The sequence below is a fragment of the Salvelinus namaycush genome, chromosome 33 (assembly GCF_016432855.1).
Source record: "Salvelinus namaycush isolate Seneca chromosome 33, SaNama_1.0, whole genome shotgun sequence".
NCBI lineage: Eukaryota > Metazoa > Chordata > Actinopteri > Salmoniformes > Salmonidae > Salvelinus > Salvelinus namaycush.
This window is the reverse complement of record NC_052339.1, coordinates 1,832,088-1,852,387: the sequence shown is the minus strand read 5'-3', so window position 1 is coordinate 1,852,387 and position 20,300 is coordinate 1,832,088. Positions and strand designations below refer to the sequence as shown.

Below are 20,300 nucleotides of genomic sequence, written 5' to 3'. Positions count from 1 at the left end.
CTTTACTTACCAATATAATGCAGATAACCTATATTGACATTGTTACAAATGCTATAAAACTACACAAGATAATATAATCTGGTATTTTTTTAATGAAAGGCTTATTTATTACGTAAGGTTCTTTAAAGTTTGATTGGGTTCTTTTGGCCATTAATTGGGTTGCATTTAACTATCAACATTATGAAAGGGGCTGTATCATACAGACCCATATATACACTGCTCAAAAAAATAAAGGGAACACTTAAACAACACAATGTAACTCCAAGTCAATCACACTTCTATGAAATCAAACTGTCCACTTAGGAAGCAACACTGATTGACAATAAATTTCACATGCTGTTGTGCAAATGGAATAGACAAAAGGTGGAAATTATAGGCAATTAGCAAGACACCCCCCAAAAAGGAGTGATTCTGCAGGTGGTGACCACAGACAACTTCTCAGTTCCTATGCTTCCTGGCTGATGTTTTGGTCACTTTTGAATGCTGGCGGTGCTCTCACTAGTCGTAGCATGAGACGGAGTCTACAACCCACACAAGTGGCTCAGGTAGTGTAGTTCATCCAGGATGGCACATCAATGCGAGCTGTGGCAAAAAGGTTTGCTGTGTCTGTCAGCGTAGTGTCCAGAGCATGGAGGCGCTACCAGGAGACAGGCCAGTACATCAGGAGACGTGGAGGAGGCCGTAGGAGGGCAACAACCCAGCAGCAGGACCGCTACCTCCGCCTTTGTGCAAGGAGGTGCACTGCCAGAGCCCTGCAAAATGACCTCCAGCAGGCCACAAATGTGCATGTGTCAGCATATGGTCTCACAAAGGGTCTGAGGATCTCATCTCGGTACCTAATGGCAGTCAAGCTACCTCTGGCGAGCACATGGAGGCCTGTGCGGCCCCACAAAGAAATGCCACCCCACACCAGACTGACCCACCGCCAAACCGGTCATGCTGGAGGATGTTGCAGGCAGCAGAACGTTCTCCACGGCGTCTCCAGACTCTGTCACGTCTGTCACATGTGCTCAGTGTGAACCTGCTTTCATCTGTGAAGAGCACAGGGCGCCAGTGGCGAATTTGCCAATCTTGGTGTTCTCTGGCAAATGCCAAACGTCCTGCACGGTGCTGGGCTGTAAGCACAACCCCCACCTGTGGACGTCGGGCCCTCATACCACCCTCATGGAGTCTGTTTCTGACCGTTTGAGCAGACACATGCACATTTGTGGCCTGCTGGAGGTCATTTTGCAGGGCTCTGGCAGTGCACCTCCTTGCACAAAGGCGGAGGTAGCGGTCCTGCTGCTGGGTTGTTGCCCTCCTACGGCCTCCTCCACGTCTCCTGATGTACTGGCCTGTCTCCTGGTAGCGCCTCCATGCTCTGGACACTACGCTGACAGACACAGCAAACCTTTTTGCCACAGCTCGCATTGATGTGCCATCCTGGATGAACTACACTACCTGAGCCACTTGTGTGGGTTGTAGACTCCGTCTCATGCTACGACTAGTGAGAGCACCGCCAGCATTCAAAAGTGACCAAAACATCAGCCAGGAAGCATAGGAACTGAGAAGTTGTCTGTGGTCACCACCTGCAGAATCACTCCTTTTTGGGGGGTGTCTTGCTAATTGCCTATAATTTCCACCTTTTGTCTATTCCATTTGCACAACAGCATGTGAAATTTATTGTCAATCAGTGTTGCTTCCTAAGTGGACAGTTTGATTTCACAGAAGTGTGATTGACTTGGAGTTACATTGTGTTGTTTAAGTGTTCCCTTTATTTATTTGAGCAGTGTATATATTCTGAACCAAAAAATGCAGTGTGTAAAGTGGTTTCATGTGCTGAAATAAAATATTCCAGAAATGCTGCAAATGCACAAAGTGTATTACTCTCAAATGTTGTGCACAAATTTGTTTACATCCCTATTAGTGAGCATTTCTCCTTTGCCAAGATAACCCATCCACCTAACAAGCGTGGCATATCAAGAAGCCTATTAAACAGGGTGATCATTACATGGGTGCACCTTGTGCTGGGGGCAATAAAAGGCCTCTCTAAAATGGTCAGTTTTGTCAACAACCCAATGCCACACATGTCTTAAGTTTTGAGGGAATGTGCACCAGAGCTGTTGCCAGATAATTAAATGTTAATTTCTCTACCATAAGCCACCTCCAACGTCGTCGTTTAAGAGAATGTGGCAGTATGTCCAACCGGCCTCACAACCACAGACCAAGTAATCATGCCAGCCCAGGACCTCCAAACTCTGGCTTCTTCACCTGCGGGATTGTCTGAGACCAGACATCCGGACAGCTGATGAAACAGGAGTATTTCTGTGTAATAAAGCCCTTTTGTGGGGAAAAACTCCTGATTGGCTGAACCTGGCTCCCCAGGCCCACCCATGGCTGCGCCCTGCCCATTTATGGAAAAAACATAGATTAGTGCATTATTTATTTAAATTGACTGATTTCCTTATATGAATTGTAACTCAGTAAAATCGTTGAAGTATCATTTCCACTGCATCGTTCAAAAAACGCGCTACAGACAGCTCGTCGTCCTTTGTGCCTTTTTCATTAAGCCATTTGCATTAAGAGACTAATATTCCCTAACGGTTTACATCTCTTGTGAAATATTTTAGTGGGCAGACAGTGTGTGTGTCAACGGTAAAAGCGGTAATTTGATGACACTCCCTGCTAGTCGCAATTTTTTATTATATTTTATCTCCAGCAGACCTCGCGCCTGCGCTTCTTGAAACGAACTAAGCTTCACCAGACCCCGCTCCATCCCCGAGACTGCGTCCCCTCCCCTACTGTGTCTACAGTTGCCGATGTACCAGTCTACCTAATGGGGGAGTGATAGAGTAGCCGTGTGGAAGTTGAGGAGTGAACACCGCACAGATCTTCAGGAACATTATTTCAGTTTGCTTGGAGTGCACAGACTGAATCTCAGCAATGGAGAGAAAGGTAAGAGTTGTGCCCGCGGCACACTTTTTGTTGTATTGTCTTGACGTCTGTTTTCTGTTATACTATGTGCTCACCCTGCATAGTGAGAATAATTTATTTTCCACCATTATAGAACTCCATTCTGCGCTGCCAAACCCACGGCACCAGAAGGCATATTGCCAGCCGGATTAGTGCGCACAGTAGTTTTCGACTGGGTCTAGTTTATTGTGTATCTGAAAATCTTTTCTTATGATGAATTAATCTACCCTTTCATTTCCATCTTTATTCCACGAAAAGCCTATGTTTGTATGTTATTGATTGACAATCCTACCGCATGTAACCAAGTTGAAAATATGGGTGTATGTATGCATCATCATTATACAGCAGGCCAGGCTATACAATAATTGCACCTCACCCCGCCTTAGTCTCGAAAACCCGACTATAGGCAACACAGTGACTACGTTCGGGTTTTTCAAGACTACTCACCCCTCCCTTGAACCTCCACCCCTCGCCGTTTTCAACCACTGCAGACACGGCCGGCTTGTTAACCTTGACTTGTGTGAGAAACAGACACTTGATTAGAAATAAGGTGAATGCACACTGTATCCGAATCGAGAGTAGACCGACAGACGAGACAACACTCCCATTCTCTGTTTGACGCTTGTAGAACAACAAACGTGTGAAATGATTCTCATTCACTGCTCTCTTCTGCCTATGCCCTATGGCTATGAATTAGTCTAGATGAAATTGACATGGACTTTAGCCTATTTGTTGTGTTGTATGACTACAATTCCCACTTTACATCAAGTATCCTAAAACCTATTTACATGGTAGCTACATTAATAGTTAGTTTGTAGGCTGCGTAATTATACAACACGCAAATAATTATATAATTTTATACCAATATTAAATCATTTCTGGCTAACAATTAAGTGCCTTGCTGTAATAGTTGTACATTAAAATTGACAAAAATTTATTTTTAACTAAACTATTTCTCAAAGCAAGAATTTAGCTAGGACTGTCTGAGTGGGGAAGGGAAAACTGAAAACTATCTCTGTTATTGGTTTATTAACCAATTTACTGCATGGTGATGTCACCAGGCATGCCGAAACTCCTGCCCATGCAAGCCACAACAGAAGGTCCTGTATTTGCATTTTCAACCAGCACCTATCAGACTTGCCTAGTTAAATAACACTTTTCCAATGTTAGTTTCATCAGCTGTTGTACAATATGATACAAAACACAGGAAAAACGGACTACTCTGGTCCTTTAACATAAGATTTGTAAACAAACCCAAATTGTGGCTTCACACCCACTCACTATGTAATTATTGTTTTAGATTAGAATATTTAATCATTTTCATTTGCAAATGCTTGAAAGTGTGTATACCACAAACGGGCGACAGTTGTAAGTATTGAGTACTGTTTAATAATTGTAATTTCACTGTACCTAAACTGCCTTTGTGATTTTGGGGAATTGAATGTAAAGTGGGACCACTGTGGGTCAGTAAGCAGCCTTATTGAACCCACTGCTCTGAGAATTATCCCAAGCTTATTATCCAGTTCTTTATGGTTGGTAGATATATTTCTCAGCTGTAATGGTAGACCAATTTTTGGGGGGGAGACAATATACTAGAACATATTTTCAACCTATATTTGCAAGTGGGTCTCTTTATCCTGTTAGGATTGTGTTGGTTTAGTGATGTAAGGGGGTGGTAGTTCGGTAGGCCTCAATGTAGGCCACAGTAGACTGGTAGGGGAGGAAGGCTCATAATAATGGCTGGAATGGAGTGAATTGGAACGGTATCAAACACATGGAAACCACATGTTTGATGTATTTGATACCATTCATTCCGTTCCCGCCATTACTATGAGCCCGCCCTCCCCAATTAAGGTGCTACCAGCTGCCTGTGATGTGGGCCTTTCCTTTGCCTGTGGCTCAGTGGTGTTTGCAGAGACAGGGACGTGTGGAATGCACTATAGCATTCTGGCCTCAGAAGCCTTCTGCATCGATGCATAGCAGGATCTCATGAAAAGGGCAGGAGCACAGAATCAAGCTCCTCTCTATCTACTGTATTTTGGGGTCTTGGTTAGTTGTAATGTTAATACTCACTGTGAGACTAGTGCTAGGAGTAGCTGTGTGAGATGCAGTACAATTTTGTAGTGTGCAAAGCTGTCATTAATGCAAAGGGTGGCTACTTTGAAGAATCTCAAATATAAAATATATTTTGATTTGTTGAACACTTTTTTTGGTTACATGATTCCATATGTGTTATTTCATAGTTGTGAGGTCTTTACTATTATTCTACAATGTACTATTTTCTACAAATAAAGACAAATCTTTGAATGGGTAGGTCTATCCAAACTTTTGACTGGTACTATATATGGCACTTTCACTTGGTCTTTTAGCAAAACACTGTCAACTAGATCTGTGGCTCTGAATGTAGTGGTGGCATTTGTATGTGTCCTATTTTGCTGCAAAGCATGTAAGTTAGAGGGCTATTTTTTTACAGCTTTATAATTCACTATCCTAACATATTATGTGTTTATTAGAAACAACTGCTGTGGTCGTGATGAAGTTTTCAATCCAATGCATTTTGGTGATATGCATGCTCGGCATTTCATTCTTCCCTTGTGCTTAGATTCCATCAAGACAAAAAACAACATTGGATTTCCATGCTTTAACCCGGTTGGAATGTGTGGCTTCTGTACTGTCCGTAGTGCAGAGTCAACATTTCACCTTGCAATGTGTGAACTTACTGTGGAGCTGCTGAAAGGTTTTCAATGGAAAATTAGTTTCAACGGCTAATGTGGCCTAAGAGGGGGAGGGCAAAAACCTGACACCAACACAGCAGCGTAAAGCACAAACTTTTGAAAGATGATTTAAGTTTGGTTTACGTGTTGTTGTCTATGTACAGAAGAGGCGTGGAAGTTGTGGTGTGTGATGTCCCTGTATAGGCTAGACATGACCCATGAGTCAGCAGCAGTCATTGGTACAGACCAGTTTGTGGGCAGATCTTTTTTCATCCACCTAATGTTTAAGCTAAGGGCTGTGAGTAGGGTAAACTGATCCTAGATCGGTAGTTAGGGGCAGCCTCTACCTCGAGCCCTGAGAGAGGGAGTCAGATGATCCACCCTGCTACACCCTGTTAAAAGTCTGCAGAGAGAGATAAAGTCCCATTTGTATGCATGGGACTGTCACACCTCAAGAGGCCTGATGGAGTAGCTGCTCTTTTTTCACTGCACTGGATGCTTGAACATTAATAGAATCCCTCTACATCTCCCTCTCGCTCCTTCCCTCTTTCTTTCCATCTCTCCCTCCCTCCCTCTCTCCCTCTGTTCTGCTGAATCTAGAATACCGGTAGACAGATGACCCATCATTCCAACAAGAGAGATGGAGGATGAAAGTTTTGGTCGAGGGCCCATAGTTTTATTTTAGCTCATGACTAATAGTTTGGCTTCACAGCAGAACTTCTTCAGAACATGGCTTATGCTGTACTTGAATGGAAGTACAGTATTGGTAATATCTTGACCCACTTTCTGTCATCCGGTTCAAGGCATTTCAGATTCTGCAATGACCTTGGATAACATGGGTCTAGGTGCCTTTGCAAGTCTTTGAAGCTTTGCCATAGGTCCTCAGTTAAAACTTGGACACATTTGGACCCGTCTCCCCAAATATTAGGTCACCCTATTGAATGGTCCATGGCTTTTGTGTTTAGGATTACTTGCAGGGAGAACTGGACAATGAGCACTTTCTTATTTGGCTGGCAAGGAAAGCCCTGGACATATGAAAGTAGGGCCAAGCTTTTGTTACCTAGGAAACGAGCTACAGTATTGGCTTGGTAGACTTGGACTTGATAAGAAATGCTAAACTCACTGAAAGTTTGAATGTACAGAAAAAAAGAACATGCTAGAATAGTGTGCAAGTTAACGTTATACAATACAGCAGGGAGACTAGCTTGTTGGGTCTTTCCACCAATTAGGTGCCTTTCGAGAAGTGTAACCTAATTTTAACATTCTGTCATAAAGAGCAGAATCTCAAGAGGTTATTAAATACAAAAATTACAATAGTAAGTGCCTATTAAGTGAAAAAAGGTTAACTAACATGGTTGATAATACATTTTTCAATCAACCATAAATCCCCTTGTGACAGGGTGAATGGAAGTTTGTTGTGTGCAACAGGGAGTGGCAATTGATTGCAAAAAATGCGATTGTTAAAGCATTTCTTTCCTGTCTATCTAACACAGGATTGACGTGTTATCGACCTGCTCAGTTTTCCACCACAAAACACCAGCAAATGGCCAAAAAGAGTAAAACCAGCTCAACAATTTCTTTTAATTTTTGTCATTTTAGCAGACGCTCTTATCCAGAGCAATTTACAGGAGCAATTAAGGTGAAGTGCCTTGCTCAAGGGCACATTGACAGATCTTTTCACCTAGTTGGCTCGGGGATTCGAACATTTTGGCTACTGGCCCAACGCTCTCAAGAGCAGGGCTACCGCACACAGAGTTATCTTAGACAACCCTGATGCTACGGCCCGAAGACATGAATAAGTACAAGAAGGCCTCCGCAGAGTCATCAAACGAGCAAGAGGACAATATAGGAATAAGGTGGAATCATATTACACCGGCTCCAACACCCGTCACATGTGGCAGGGGCTACAGTCCATTACGGATTACAAAGGAAGACCCAACCGTGAGCTGCCCAACAATGCCTCTCTACCAGACGAACTCGATGCCTTTTATGCACGCTTTGACAACAACAACAACATTGAGCCGGGTGTGAGGGCCTTCACCGACCCAGAGGACTGGGTGATCTCACGTCAGCCTCGGAAAGCGAGAAGGGTCTTTAATCAGGTCAACACCCGCAAGGCCGCGGGTCCCGATGGTATTCCAGGGTGCGTTCTCAGAGCATGCACAGAACAGCTGGCAGGCATATGCGCGCTAATTTTCAACATCTCCTTGTCCCAGTCTGTAATCCCCACATGTTTTAAGATGACCACCATCATTCCTGTTCCTAAGAACTCTAAGGCTTCCTGACACTATGATTACCGCCCTGTAGCACTCACTTTTGTAATCATGAAGTGCTTTGAGAGGCTGGTTATGGAAGTCTCTCAAACAGAATGGTGTTCATTGACTACAGCTCAGCGTTCAACACCATTCTCCACTCCAAGCTTGTCACCAAGCTTAGGACTCTGGGTCTGAACACCTCCCTCTGCAACTGGATTCTGGACTTCCTGACGGGCCGAAACCAGGTGCTGGGGATAGGCAACATCACCTCCACCATGCTGACCCTTTAACACAGGGGCCCCACAGGGTGTGTGCTTAGTCCCCTCCTGTACTCCCTGTTCACCCACGACTGCGTGGCCACGCACGACTCCAACACCATTATCAAGTTTGCTGATAACACGACTGTGGTAGGCCTGATCGCCGGCGACGATGAGTCAGCCTGTAGGGAGGAGGTCAATGACCTGGCAGTGTGGTGTCGGAACAACAACCTCTCCCTCAACGTCAGCAAGACCAAGGAGCTGATCGTGGACTACAGGAAACGGGCCATAGACTATTTTCTCTGCTGCCGCACGGCAATAGGTACCGATTCATCAAGTCTGACACCAGCAGCCTCTTGAACAGCTTCTATCCCCACGCAATACAACTGATAAATAGCTAACAAAATAGCTACACGGACCGAGTTTACCTTGTCTCTTTGCACATTCACAGGCAGTGGTGGAAAAAGTACTAAATTCTCATACTTGAGTAAAAGTAAAGATACCTTAATAGAAAATGTCACAAGTGAAATACTACTTGAGTAAAAGTAAAGATACCTTAATAGAAAATGACTAAAGTAAAAGTATTTCTCTAAAAGTAAGTCTGAAAGTATTTCGTTTTAAATATACTTAAGTATCAAAAGTAAATGTAATTGCTAAAATATACTTAAGTATCAAAAGTAGAAGTAAAAGTATGAATATTAAAAAATTCCTTATATTAAGCAAACCAGACGGCACCATTTCTTGTTTTTGAAATGTACGAATAGCCAGGGTCACACTCCAACACTCAGACATCATTTAAAAACAAAGCATTTGTGTTTAGTGAGACTGTCAGATCAGAGGCAGTAGAGATGACCAGGGGTGTTCTCTTGATAAGGGTGCATTAAAAATGTAACGAGTACTTTTTGGTGTCAGTAATGTATGGAGTAAAAAAGTACAGAATTTTCTTTAGGAATGTAGTGAAGTAAAAGTTGTCAAATATGAATAATAAAGTAAAGTACAGATACCCCCAAAAATAACTTAAAACCTCTTAAGGATCAGCCCCTTTTTTTAAAGTTTTCGGCTAAAATGACATACCCAAATCTAACTGCCCGTGGCTCAGGCATTGAAGCAAGGATATGCATATTCTTGATACCATTTGAAAGGAAAAACTTTGAAGTTTGTGGAAATGTGAAATGAATGTAGGAGAAAATAACACATTAGATCTGGTAAAAGAAAATACAAAGAAAAAACCAACCGTTTAAATATATATATATATATATTATTTTTTTTAAATGCAAGAGAAAAGTCACCACACATTCAGCTAGGAAGCTGGAGGTAATTTAGATGGTGTCCACAAGAGGGCAACAGTGTATGTGCAAAGTTTCAGACTTATAATGTCAAGAATGAGCAAGCTACATGTATGAAATCACCCAGGTGTCCTTCATGATTTGCCCAAATGTACCCAAGTGGCCAAATTGATACATTTTCAAGAACATAACTATAGAAAACATACAAAAATGCTATGCTAATAAAAAACAAAAGTTTACACACCCCCAGGAATGTCATACATTATGGATCGTTAGCCTCCCTACATAAAATGTACTAACAGGAAACGCGACAAGAATGCTGATCCAATGTCTCCACAGAAGTGAAATATTTAAGATAAGGGCCAAGTTAGCAGCCAACACTGATCTAATGTCATAAGTGAACACACCACAAACCACACACAAAGTTTAAAAAAATATATATAAAAAAATGTACACACTATTTACAATTACAGTATTTAGAACACAAGGTTGTGCTGCTGGCCCCAAGTCTCTTTCTGCTGTAAAGCACTTACCATCCTCTACTTGTAGGCTGGCTGGGTATTCACACCTCTAGATTGCCTGGCGGGGGTTTGTTGTGGAGCCAGAGAGCACAGCAATCAGACTAAGTGGGGGATGGAGGACTTGAATGTGGTCTCTTTGAAGTCGGTCTTTACCACTATTGAAGTTTTTTTTTATCAGTAAGAACTGAAGTTTATTACTTGTTTTATAGAACCTTTATTTTAGTAATACATCAAATAAACAACACATCTATAAATTGGAGAACACTGTGGGGAAGTGTGTGTGTGTACCATTTTTTTTTTTTTTTTTAAATTAACCGTTATTTAACTAGGCAAGTCAGTTAAGAACAAATTCTTATGTTCAACGACGGCCTAGGAACAGTGGGTTAACTGCCTTGTTGATGATACGATACGATAGAAAATAGTAGCAATCTGTATTTTCGAAAGCAGTCTCGTTCATATTTCACAACCTCCGCTGGCTTTTGGAGTTGGCCGTACACGATAGAGCAAAAATGATAGGCCTAGACTTGATTTATTGCATGTTTCTGATCAGTGATAGATGAGCAAACAAATAAATGAGCTACCACCTCCACGTACTTATTTGCCCAGCCAGAGACCAATTAACCTTTACAGAAGCGATTCAGTGAAACAAAATCACATTAACTGATTATCACAGGCTTTTGGTAGGGAGTAGGCTACTAAGCGAGAGAAGAGTAAAACAATCCACTTGTTAAGCTACATAACATGCAACATATTCTAATTAGTGCTAATAGAGCCAACTTGACTAAAGAGGATGAGCAGCACTCACCTCAACTTAGTTAACATATAACTTTGGGAGTTTCAGTAAGGAACCTGTCGAGTGTAATGCGTGCCAATGCCTCTTCAGCATTACGGCTATGCAGACTGCCGTTTTTGTGTTTAGGCTATACTTTTTCAAAATGACAAGGACAAGTTTGTCGGACAACAACAATAGAATGTTCATGATTTAATGGGTGCCAAAGCCGGTAAGATGAAAGGGTAAGTTTATACTGAGGGGTTGGCTGGACTTTTAAACGCGTTACTGCAATGATGACTGGGTTGGTTGGCGGAAATAAAAGTACAGGCTTTGTTGCCGGAAATACCTTTTCAGATAACATTTTTTTTTTAAGTAAGCAAAAAAGTTGCCGGGATGCTAAAGTTGCCGGGTTTTCTGTCTGAGACAGCCTGTCTGTGTTCACCAAGGCTGACCTATTTAAATCAAACGCTCAGTACTGCGCCACCGCCATGTCCCCCAGAGCCATGCATCCAGAACGAGTGTGCAGCCAGACAGTGTGCAGTGCAGCCGAGTTGCAAATTAAAACCATCCAGATATGGCCAGCAGCAGCTGCATGGATTGATGCCGGCGGTAAGGGTGATTTGTAATTTGGTTTGAGTTATGTTGATGGTGGGTGTGGTATTTGTCACATCTTTTCTGAGGCCAACCAGCACCGACGGAATGCAGTTTCTGTACAGTACACTCTCATAAAAATAGCTAATTAGTACCAGAAAAGGGTTCTTCATTTTGTCACTGTAGGCCCTAGGGCAGTGGTCACACATACATTTACTTTGTTTACAATGTTAAGTTTTATATTTTGGGTTCCGATGGGGGTACGACAGTTGAACTTAGCTAACGCTGCATTTATTTTTAAGTTATATTCTTCAAGAATCAATGGGTATATATCAATTTATGTATCCAAAAATGGAGGTAGCAACTGCTGATTTCCCCTTTTAATGAGAATGCGGTGGCCATCTTGGCCCAACTTCGAGCCGGAATGGCAGAAACAGAACAAAGCCATTGGGAAAAAGAATGGAAATGAGATAACGGGGAAACATAACTTACTCCCCTCCGTCCCGTGCCCCTTCATCCAAAGTACCTGAACACAGACCCTCTTTGCAAACAGCTCTTACAAAGTCACCAGAAGCAACAAAAAATCAATGGGCTGGATACCTTTTCTGAGTCAAAATGCAAGCCGAGATCTACCGCTCAGAATTGTTTTCAACATGACTTAAAAAACAAACCTATGCAACATTAACCTATTAAAACAGTACTATAGCAATGATGTTTGTGCAGTTGGCTATAGGCCCAATACATGATCACTGCATATTGGCTTCGCTTGAATTCCCTGCCAATGCATTGTTTTCCGGATCATTAAATCAAAAATATAATAATAATCAGAAAAGATCAGTGAAAGTACAGTAAGTTACTAGCAGTTACTGGCTATTAAGTTACTGGGAATTTTACAATAACTACCAGGCAACTAACTGCCATTAAGTTACTGTGAAATGCACAATAACCTCTTAAAACTGAATATCTTTGTTGTCACATGTTCTTACATAGATTGCAGAACTGACTGTGTTAAAAGAGGTGCTCAACCTTTGACAAGATCAACCACTCAAACTGGTACAACACTTCCACTGACGGTTGGAACAAATACACAAAATTCAGTAGCTTGTTATTGTTTACCATACTTTCACTGCAACCAGTAGCCTACCTTACAGAAAAATCACATGATTTCACATGAAATTTCAAATGTGAAATCATGTGTTTTTGGAACACTTCACATGTGACCACGTTTTCACATGTAGTTTCATGTTGTCACATGTTATTACATTAACTTCACATAAGTACCATAAGGGCTGTAGAGTACCATCAAATTACAGGAATGTTTTAACAGTGTAGCATAAAGGAAAACATGGTGTAGAGGGAAAGAACAAGCTGGTTCTTCACAACCATCACAGCAGTAAATAACCCTTCTGATATGCTAAATAAAATGGTTACACATCATGCTCACCCCTGACCATAGAACCCATCAATAACCTTTTTTTGAGAGTGTACCTTTTGATGTAATAGTCCATACTGTCAGACTCAGACGGTGCATGTTGAGCAACAATAGGTTTTGCATAATTTTAATGAGCATCTTTGGGTCTCAAGCACATGCAGCATCAGATCTGGATTGGGGAACCAACGTCAGTCCTGTCTGACCCGTTTGTTTCCAGTTCATTTCACCCCATTTCCTCCCCAATGTCCCATTTTGGCATGGTGAATTAACCCAGATACTTTAATCATAGAATCAATCAGTTTATTTCGTATACCTTACACTGATGTTGTCTCTTCAGTTTTTCTAGATGTGGGTTATTTGGTAACCCAGTGCTGTGTAAATATTGGACAGAACACACGCTGGGTTATTTTGACCCAGCCATTTGGGTTCTGTGAATAACCCAACATGTTGGGTTGTTGGGATTATCCAAACAGGTTAATTTAACCATCAATTGGGTTTTTATTCACTTTCAGGCTGGGTCTTTTTTAATGTAATCCATAGGTTATTTTCAGGAGGTGTGGCTTATTAGGGGTGTGGCTTCTGTTATTTTTGGCCACCCGTGAAAGTAAATGTAATTCCTGTTGATCATGTTATGTTTGTATACTACAAATTTCTACTTTCCTTTTAATATTTTGTCACATTACATATTCTACTACAATATGTAAATAATAATGTTATTTAAAAAATTACAAAGTGATTACTATCCCAACATTGGGATAAGCATAGGCTCTTAACTCATACACTTGTGTAAGCCTCATTAAACTACAAAAGTGTTCAACCTTAACAGTTGATAACAATACAACAGAACAGATGTGCTGGAATGACATTTACTCTCACGGGAGCCCAAAAAACATCCTGAAAGCCATGCCCCAACTAAGCCACTCCTCCAGTCTTCTGATCTGACCCACTGTGTCATGCATCAACAACCCAACCTTGCTCTTTTTAAAGAAAACAACCCAACTAAGTGACTCAATGCCTACAACCCAGCAGTTGGGTCATCCAAACAACACAGCGTTTTTTTGGAGTGTATCCTGGACTGGGAACAGTCTGATAAAAGGCCTCCTTCTGAACCTGGGTTGCGTCCCAAATAGCACCCTATTCCCTACATAGTGCACTACTTTTGACCAGAGCCCAATGGGAATAGGGTTCCATTGGGACTCAACCCTGTCCTTGTTCTGTCTGCTCCCTCCTCCATCCAGCCTGGGCAGAATGGTGCTGAAGGATCAGGGCTAATGGGCTGCATAGCTTTATGCAGACTAGGCTACAGTACAGAGGGGGAGGGGAGACTTTCTGTAGCGAGAGGAGAGGGTTGCCAGTGTATATTCAGAATATTACCAATAATATTTTTCTTAGATGAGACACATGTCTGGGTCTGGTACGTTCATGATGGCTGACTGTCTATGATTCTGCATTTTCACTGTGGATCAGTGTACTGTACTGGGCTAACCCAGCAACACAGTGCTGCTCTGAGGTCCTGTAGGGGAGGGGTGGGACTGGACTGTACGGTTGCGTCCCATGGGACCTGGTCAAAAGTAGGGCACAATATAGGAATGGGCTGCACCCGACTTCTGAACTTTAGCCACGTCTCCTTCTATAGCTACTGTAGCTCTCCACTATGGGCTTTACCGTGGCCTATGCAGAGCCAGATATGCGGTTTCGCTCAACACCCATCAAGTTTTGGCTTGAAGTAGTTTACATTGGCACTAAACCAGCAGCTACTGTAACAGTTAAAATAAAGCGACTGCAATATTTTCACATTGTCCCAGTTTCCCATTGGCTCCAGTTTAAGTCCCTACCTGCAACGGAAAGGTAGGACAAGTGGTTGCTATGGTGACAGCAAACAGGAAATGCCCTCAGGTATTGTCCAGAAGCCTTCCTGCAGTGTGTTGAGTGTTGGTGCCCGCCTAAGGCTGCAAGGAAACTCAGCTCATTGTGAGGCTGCGGACAGAGTCTCCATCCACTCTCACAATGTTCCCTTTCAGTGCAAGGGGGCAACTGCCAAGGAGCTCAACCGTAAATGCTCTCTGGATAAAGATGCTTTGTTCCAAATAACTCCCGTGGCAACCAAGGTCTTATTCTAAACTAGTCCCAAATCTGTCATATGTCAGGTCCTGAAACCACCCCAGGAATGATGATTTGCTGGACTTTTATACTGGGTATCAATGCATGCAATCATTCACCTGTTAATAGTATTAGGCCTATGCTAACTCTGCATAGAATGATACTTTTCCTGCATATCATCAAGCTTTTTTTCTAATGGAGTTTGATAATATATATTCTATTACTATCCTACTACCTATGACTACTTTATGCTAATATATAATATTATATTACTATGCAAGTATTTTCTGTGCGACATGAATTCTAGTTTGTACCAGTCTGACTATTACAAATCTGCTGCTACAGACTTTATTCCATACACTTCTTCCTGCACCCCAACTGTGACAATAACATGAAGGAGTTTGTGTGTACTCTAACATCCTGTGTATGTGAAGGGAGCACCATACTTTAAAACAAGTGTCAGCACTTTCTGGAAGACATCTTTTATGTTCCCCCTATTTCTCATTTTCTGACACCTTTTCTCTCTTTCTCCTTTCCTTCTCATTGTTGCCTTTCTCTAGTGAATGCTTGGAGAATGTAGACAAAGCGGGTGTATTGAGAGACTGGCTCTGGCCAGACTGTGTATGGATTTTTCCCGTTTCTTTGATCAGTTTATTGTTACAGTGCTACAACGGCACTTTGAGCAGCGCTGTCAAGTAAAATCAGTCGTTATTCAGCGAGTTGGCATTGGCGTCTCGGAATCACATTTAGTTTATGGCTGCATACTGGAAGCCATGACTTTTATAGTTGTGAATAGATTACGATAGATTTGGAACAATTTAATTCTAGCCTGTTCAATTTGAAATATTTATCCACCAGATATAGCCTGTTGGATATGTTCTATGTTTAGACTGGGATTTTGACAATGTCGTCATTGATGACCCCTCGCAGTATAACTAATGACGATTAATTGATTAAACTGTGCTGCAGTATGCTCAACATGGTCTTCTGTGTGCTCAGTGTCTCTCGCTAGTGTTTACACAAGAATAGAGTGGTGAGGAAACCGTGTCCGGAAGCGACTTCACCATTCATTTTCTGGAATCAAGTTCTCAAACGTCGTTTTAAGCTTTGTTTTAATATTGACAGTTGCAGCTGATTTCAGGATTGTAATATTGATTCGCTCTCCTTATATATATGTGTCATTCTTATGTATTCGTTGCAGTCTCTGAATTGTTTTAAGCAAACTTTTTTTCCCCGCCAGCTCCTGATATAGGGCATAAAAACGACCTGAGTTAGACTAGTGCGCATGTGTACTCAGCTATATCCTGTTTCCGAGCTGTTTTCATATTCGCTTTTTTTTGGTCTATTTCTAAGTTGCACCCGCGGCCGCCATGGCATTTCTCATAAAGAAATATTTCACTGCGACCTGCTGCTGATTGTCAGGCAGTGAAAGCAGGCTGTTGCTGAGTGATTGGTGGGGAGTTCCGGGGGGGCGGTTTGTGTGTGTTGAGAGAGCACGAGCACTATAGCTATTGGCTGAGGCACTTAAACTAGAGGGAGCATTATCGTGGTGACTACTTTATACCAGTTGTTGGTTGGTTATTTAGAGAGTCAGTCGTTATGGAGACGTCTATTTCCAACTGGAAACTACGTTGGGGCGTTACATAAATTCGCTCGGAGGTGGTTTAAACTGCATTCTAATGTTGACTTTGCTTAAAGAAAACGGTATCAAGCGAAGTTTTTTTTAAATGTATGCTCAGTTATTGGGTCTCGGGGGCTGCCCGAGTGGAAATTTGAAATGGAAGTTATGGAACTCCCTTGCGCGGTTCTTTCAATGGGGAAAAGTCCTCAATGGCCAGGTCGCAGTTGTAAATGAGAAGTTGTTCTCAACTTGCCTACCTGGTTAAATGAAACTGACATTAAATGTGGATAAATTATACATTTGCCTCTGGCCATCAAGTAGCCTATTAATGTATATGCCATTGTAGGCTAAACAGTTATATTTTTCTTTCGTCAGACCAGAGGACATTTATCCAAAAAGTACGATCTTTGTCCCCATGTGCAGTTGCAAACCGTAATCTGGCTTTTTTTATGGTGGTTTTGGAGCAGTGGTTTCTTCCTTGCTGAGCGGCCTTTCAGGTTATGTTCATATAGGACTCGTTTCACTGTGGATATAGATACGTTTGTAACTGTTTCCCCCAGCATCTTTACAAGGTCCTTTGCTGTTGTTTTGGGATTGATTTGCACTTATCGCACCAAAGTACGTTCATCTCTATGAGACAATGCGTCTCCTTCCTGAGCGGTATGACGGCTGCGTGGTTCCATGGTGTTTATTCTTGCGTACTATTGTTTGTACAGATGAACGTGGTACCTTCAGGCGTTTGGAAATTGCTCCCAAGGATGAACCAGACTTGTGGAGGTCTACAATTATTTTTCTGAGGTCTTGGCTGATTTCTTTAGATTTTTCCCATGATGTCAAGCAAAGAGGCACTGAGTTTGAAGTTAGGCCTTGAAATACATCCACAGGTACACCTCCAATTGACTCAAATGATGTCAATTAACCTATCAGAAACTTCTAAAGCCATGACATAATTTTCTGGAATTTTCCAAGCTATTTAAAGGCACAGTCAACTTAGTGTATGTAAACTTCTGACCCACTGGAATTGTGATACAGTGAAATAATCTGTCTGTAAACAATTGTTGGAAAAATGACTTGTGTCATGCACAAAGTAGATGTCCTAACCGACTTGCCAAAACTATAGTTTGTTAACAAGAAATTTGTGGAGTGGTTGAAAAATGAGTTTTAATGACTCCAGCCTATGTAACCTCAGACTTCAACTGTAGGTACGTGGTTGCAATCAGTGTCTTAACAGTGCAATTTGCCAAGGCAAGAAACTCTGAGCGTAGCCCTAGCCAGAAATCTGGCAGTGGCTTCTGATTAAATTCAATTTTCACAGAACCGCTTGTCGCAATTTAGATGAGACTCTCTTGTTCAGATATCAGTAAGTGGACTGGAGGCAGGGCATGAAAGAGATAACGAATCCAGTTGTTTGTGTTATCCGTTTTGGGAAAGTACCTGCATAATTGCTCACCTAGCTCACTCAGGTGCTTCGCTATATCTCATTTGACATTTTCCGTAAGCTTAAGTTCATTTGCACACAAAAAAATCATACAATGATGGAAAGATCTGTGTGTTGTCCTTGTTAATGCAGACAGAAAAGAGCTCCAACTTCTTAATCATAGCCTCAATTTTGTCCCGCACATTGAATATAGTTGAGTCCCTGTAATCCTAGATTCAGATCATTCAGGCAAGAAACAACATCACCCAGATAGGCCAGTCGTGTGAGAAACTCGTCATCATGCAAGCAGTCAGACAAGTGAAAATTATGGTCAGTAAAGAAAACTTTAAGCTCGTCTCTCAATTCAAAAAAACGTGTCAATAATTTGCCCCTTGATAACAAGTGCACTTCTGTATGTTGTAAAAGCGTTACATTGTTGCTGGCCATATCATTGCACAATGCAGAAAATACACAAGAGTTCAGGGGCCTTGTTTTAACAAAGTTAACAATTTTCACTGTAGTGTCCAAAGGGGGATGAATAACTTTGCAATACACTGTAAATGGAATAATACTCTTATTGCAATGTGGATGGCTTATGAAGAGCCTTTGTTTGTGCATAGTGTAGTCTATGGTGTTGCCAGGGAACAACACCCTCTTCGAAGAAGTAGGAGGTGAAGATCTCCCGCACACAGATTGCCTCTCTTGCTGCGTTGTTGGACCCCATCCTTGAAACATCCTTCAGAGCAGCAGACTTCTCCTCTGGCACATGGCGGCGAGCTGCAGATCCTCACCTGGTCCTCGTGTCCATCCTCATGAAGTTATGAAGTACACAGGTAGCCTTCACGCACCTTAATTCTGGGACTGCCTCCAGGAGGCCACTCCTAAGTAAAAAGCACACGACAGCCCGCTTGGAGTTTGCCAAAAGGCACCTAAAGGACTCTCAGACCATGAGAAACCAGATTCTCTGGTTTGATGAAACCAAGATTGAACTCTTTGGCCTGACTGCTAAGCGACACGTCTGGAGTAAACCTGGCACCATCCCTATGGAGCAAAGTACAGAGAGATCCTTGATGAAAACCTGCTCCAGAGCGCTCAGGACCTCAGACTGGGGCGAAGGTTCACCTTCCAACAGGACAATGACCCTAAGCACACAGCCAATACAGCGCAGGAGTGGCTTCAGGACAAGTCTCTGAATGTCCTTGAGTGGCCCAGCCAGAGCCCGAACTTGAACCTGATCAAACATCTCTGGAGAGACCAGAAAATAGCTGTGCAGCGTTGTGCCTCATCCAACCTGACAGAGCTTGAGAGAATCTGCAGAGAAGAATGGGAGAAACTCCCCAAATACAGGTGTGCCAAGCTTGTAGCGTCATACCCAAGACGACTCGAGGCTGTAATTGCTGCCAAAGGTGCTTCAACAAAGTACTGAGTAAAGGTTCTGAATACTTATTTAAATGTCATATTTCATTATCATTATGGCTTATTGTGTTTCTTTGTCATTATGGCTTATTGTGTGTAGACTGATGAAAAAAAACACAATTTAATCCATTTTAGAATAAGGCTGTAACGTAACAAAATGTGGGAAAAGTCAAGGGGTCCGAATACTTTCCGAATGCATTGTATTTGTTGATTTAAATCTGACTTTCTTAATATAATGAGTAATCCAGGAATGTCATAAGTTTATTGACACAAGAAAACTCAAGAAAATATCAACTTTGCAGATCGCAGTTATTACAATGAATGGCTAAATTACTTCCGGACACTAAGGGTCCGCGGAGCTCCTCCTCACCACTCTATTGTGTCTGTGTGCCCATTCAATCAGACGGATACTGTAGGAATGGTGGTTCGGGTTTAGGAATGATAATTCCCTGGGCTCCTTCATCGTTGCACTAAAGGGTCAATCTGGGATTCAATTTCAACTCATTTCAAAGTCCAAAAATGGATGTTCCCTTTATTTAAATGTCAAAAAGGAGAACGAGTGTGGAAATAGATTATTCATGACTGGGTCTAGTATATTTCCACATATTCCTACATCGCACTGCATCACAGTCAGTGAGGGTGGGGTCCTTTTTCATTTAAGCAGACTGAGTCTATTCCCCTCCTAGACAGGGGTGTCTGCTCACCAGTATGTGCCTCCCCTGCTGGCAATTGATAGTACTTTTGCTCCCTGCTAGCACTTACCCCAGGTTAGCCCCCCTCTCCCCCCTATTTGCAACAGAATGGGATATGACCATTTTGGTGAAATTGGTAGGCCTATTGGTGAGGAAGACAGCGGGGGTCCAGCAAGGGGTACTCCTGCACACAAGCCGACGATGCCTTTTCCTGAACTGTTGGATCTCTTTGTTATCTTTTGACGAAACAAGGACACCGTTTCTCTCTGGCTCT

The 20,300-nt window shown here is 42.2% G+C and overlaps 1 protein-coding gene across 1 annotated transcript in view; it reads left to right on the top strand.

The window, feature by feature from the left end:
- Nucleotides 1–2,825: 2,825 nt before the first annotated feature.
- Nucleotides 2,826–20,300, top strand: part of LOC120028024 (SWI/SNF-related matrix-associated actin-dependent regulator of chromatin subfamily D member 3-like) — a 62,801-nt gene continuing 45,326 nt past the window's right edge. The window contains exon 1 of the mRNA XM_038973146.1: nucleotides 2,826–2,934. Within this exon, the coding sequence (XP_038829074.1) occupies nucleotides 2,923–2,934 (12 nt within the window). The 5' untranslated portion in view covers nucleotides 2,826–2,922. The remainder of the gene's footprint in view (nucleotides 2,935–20,300) is intronic.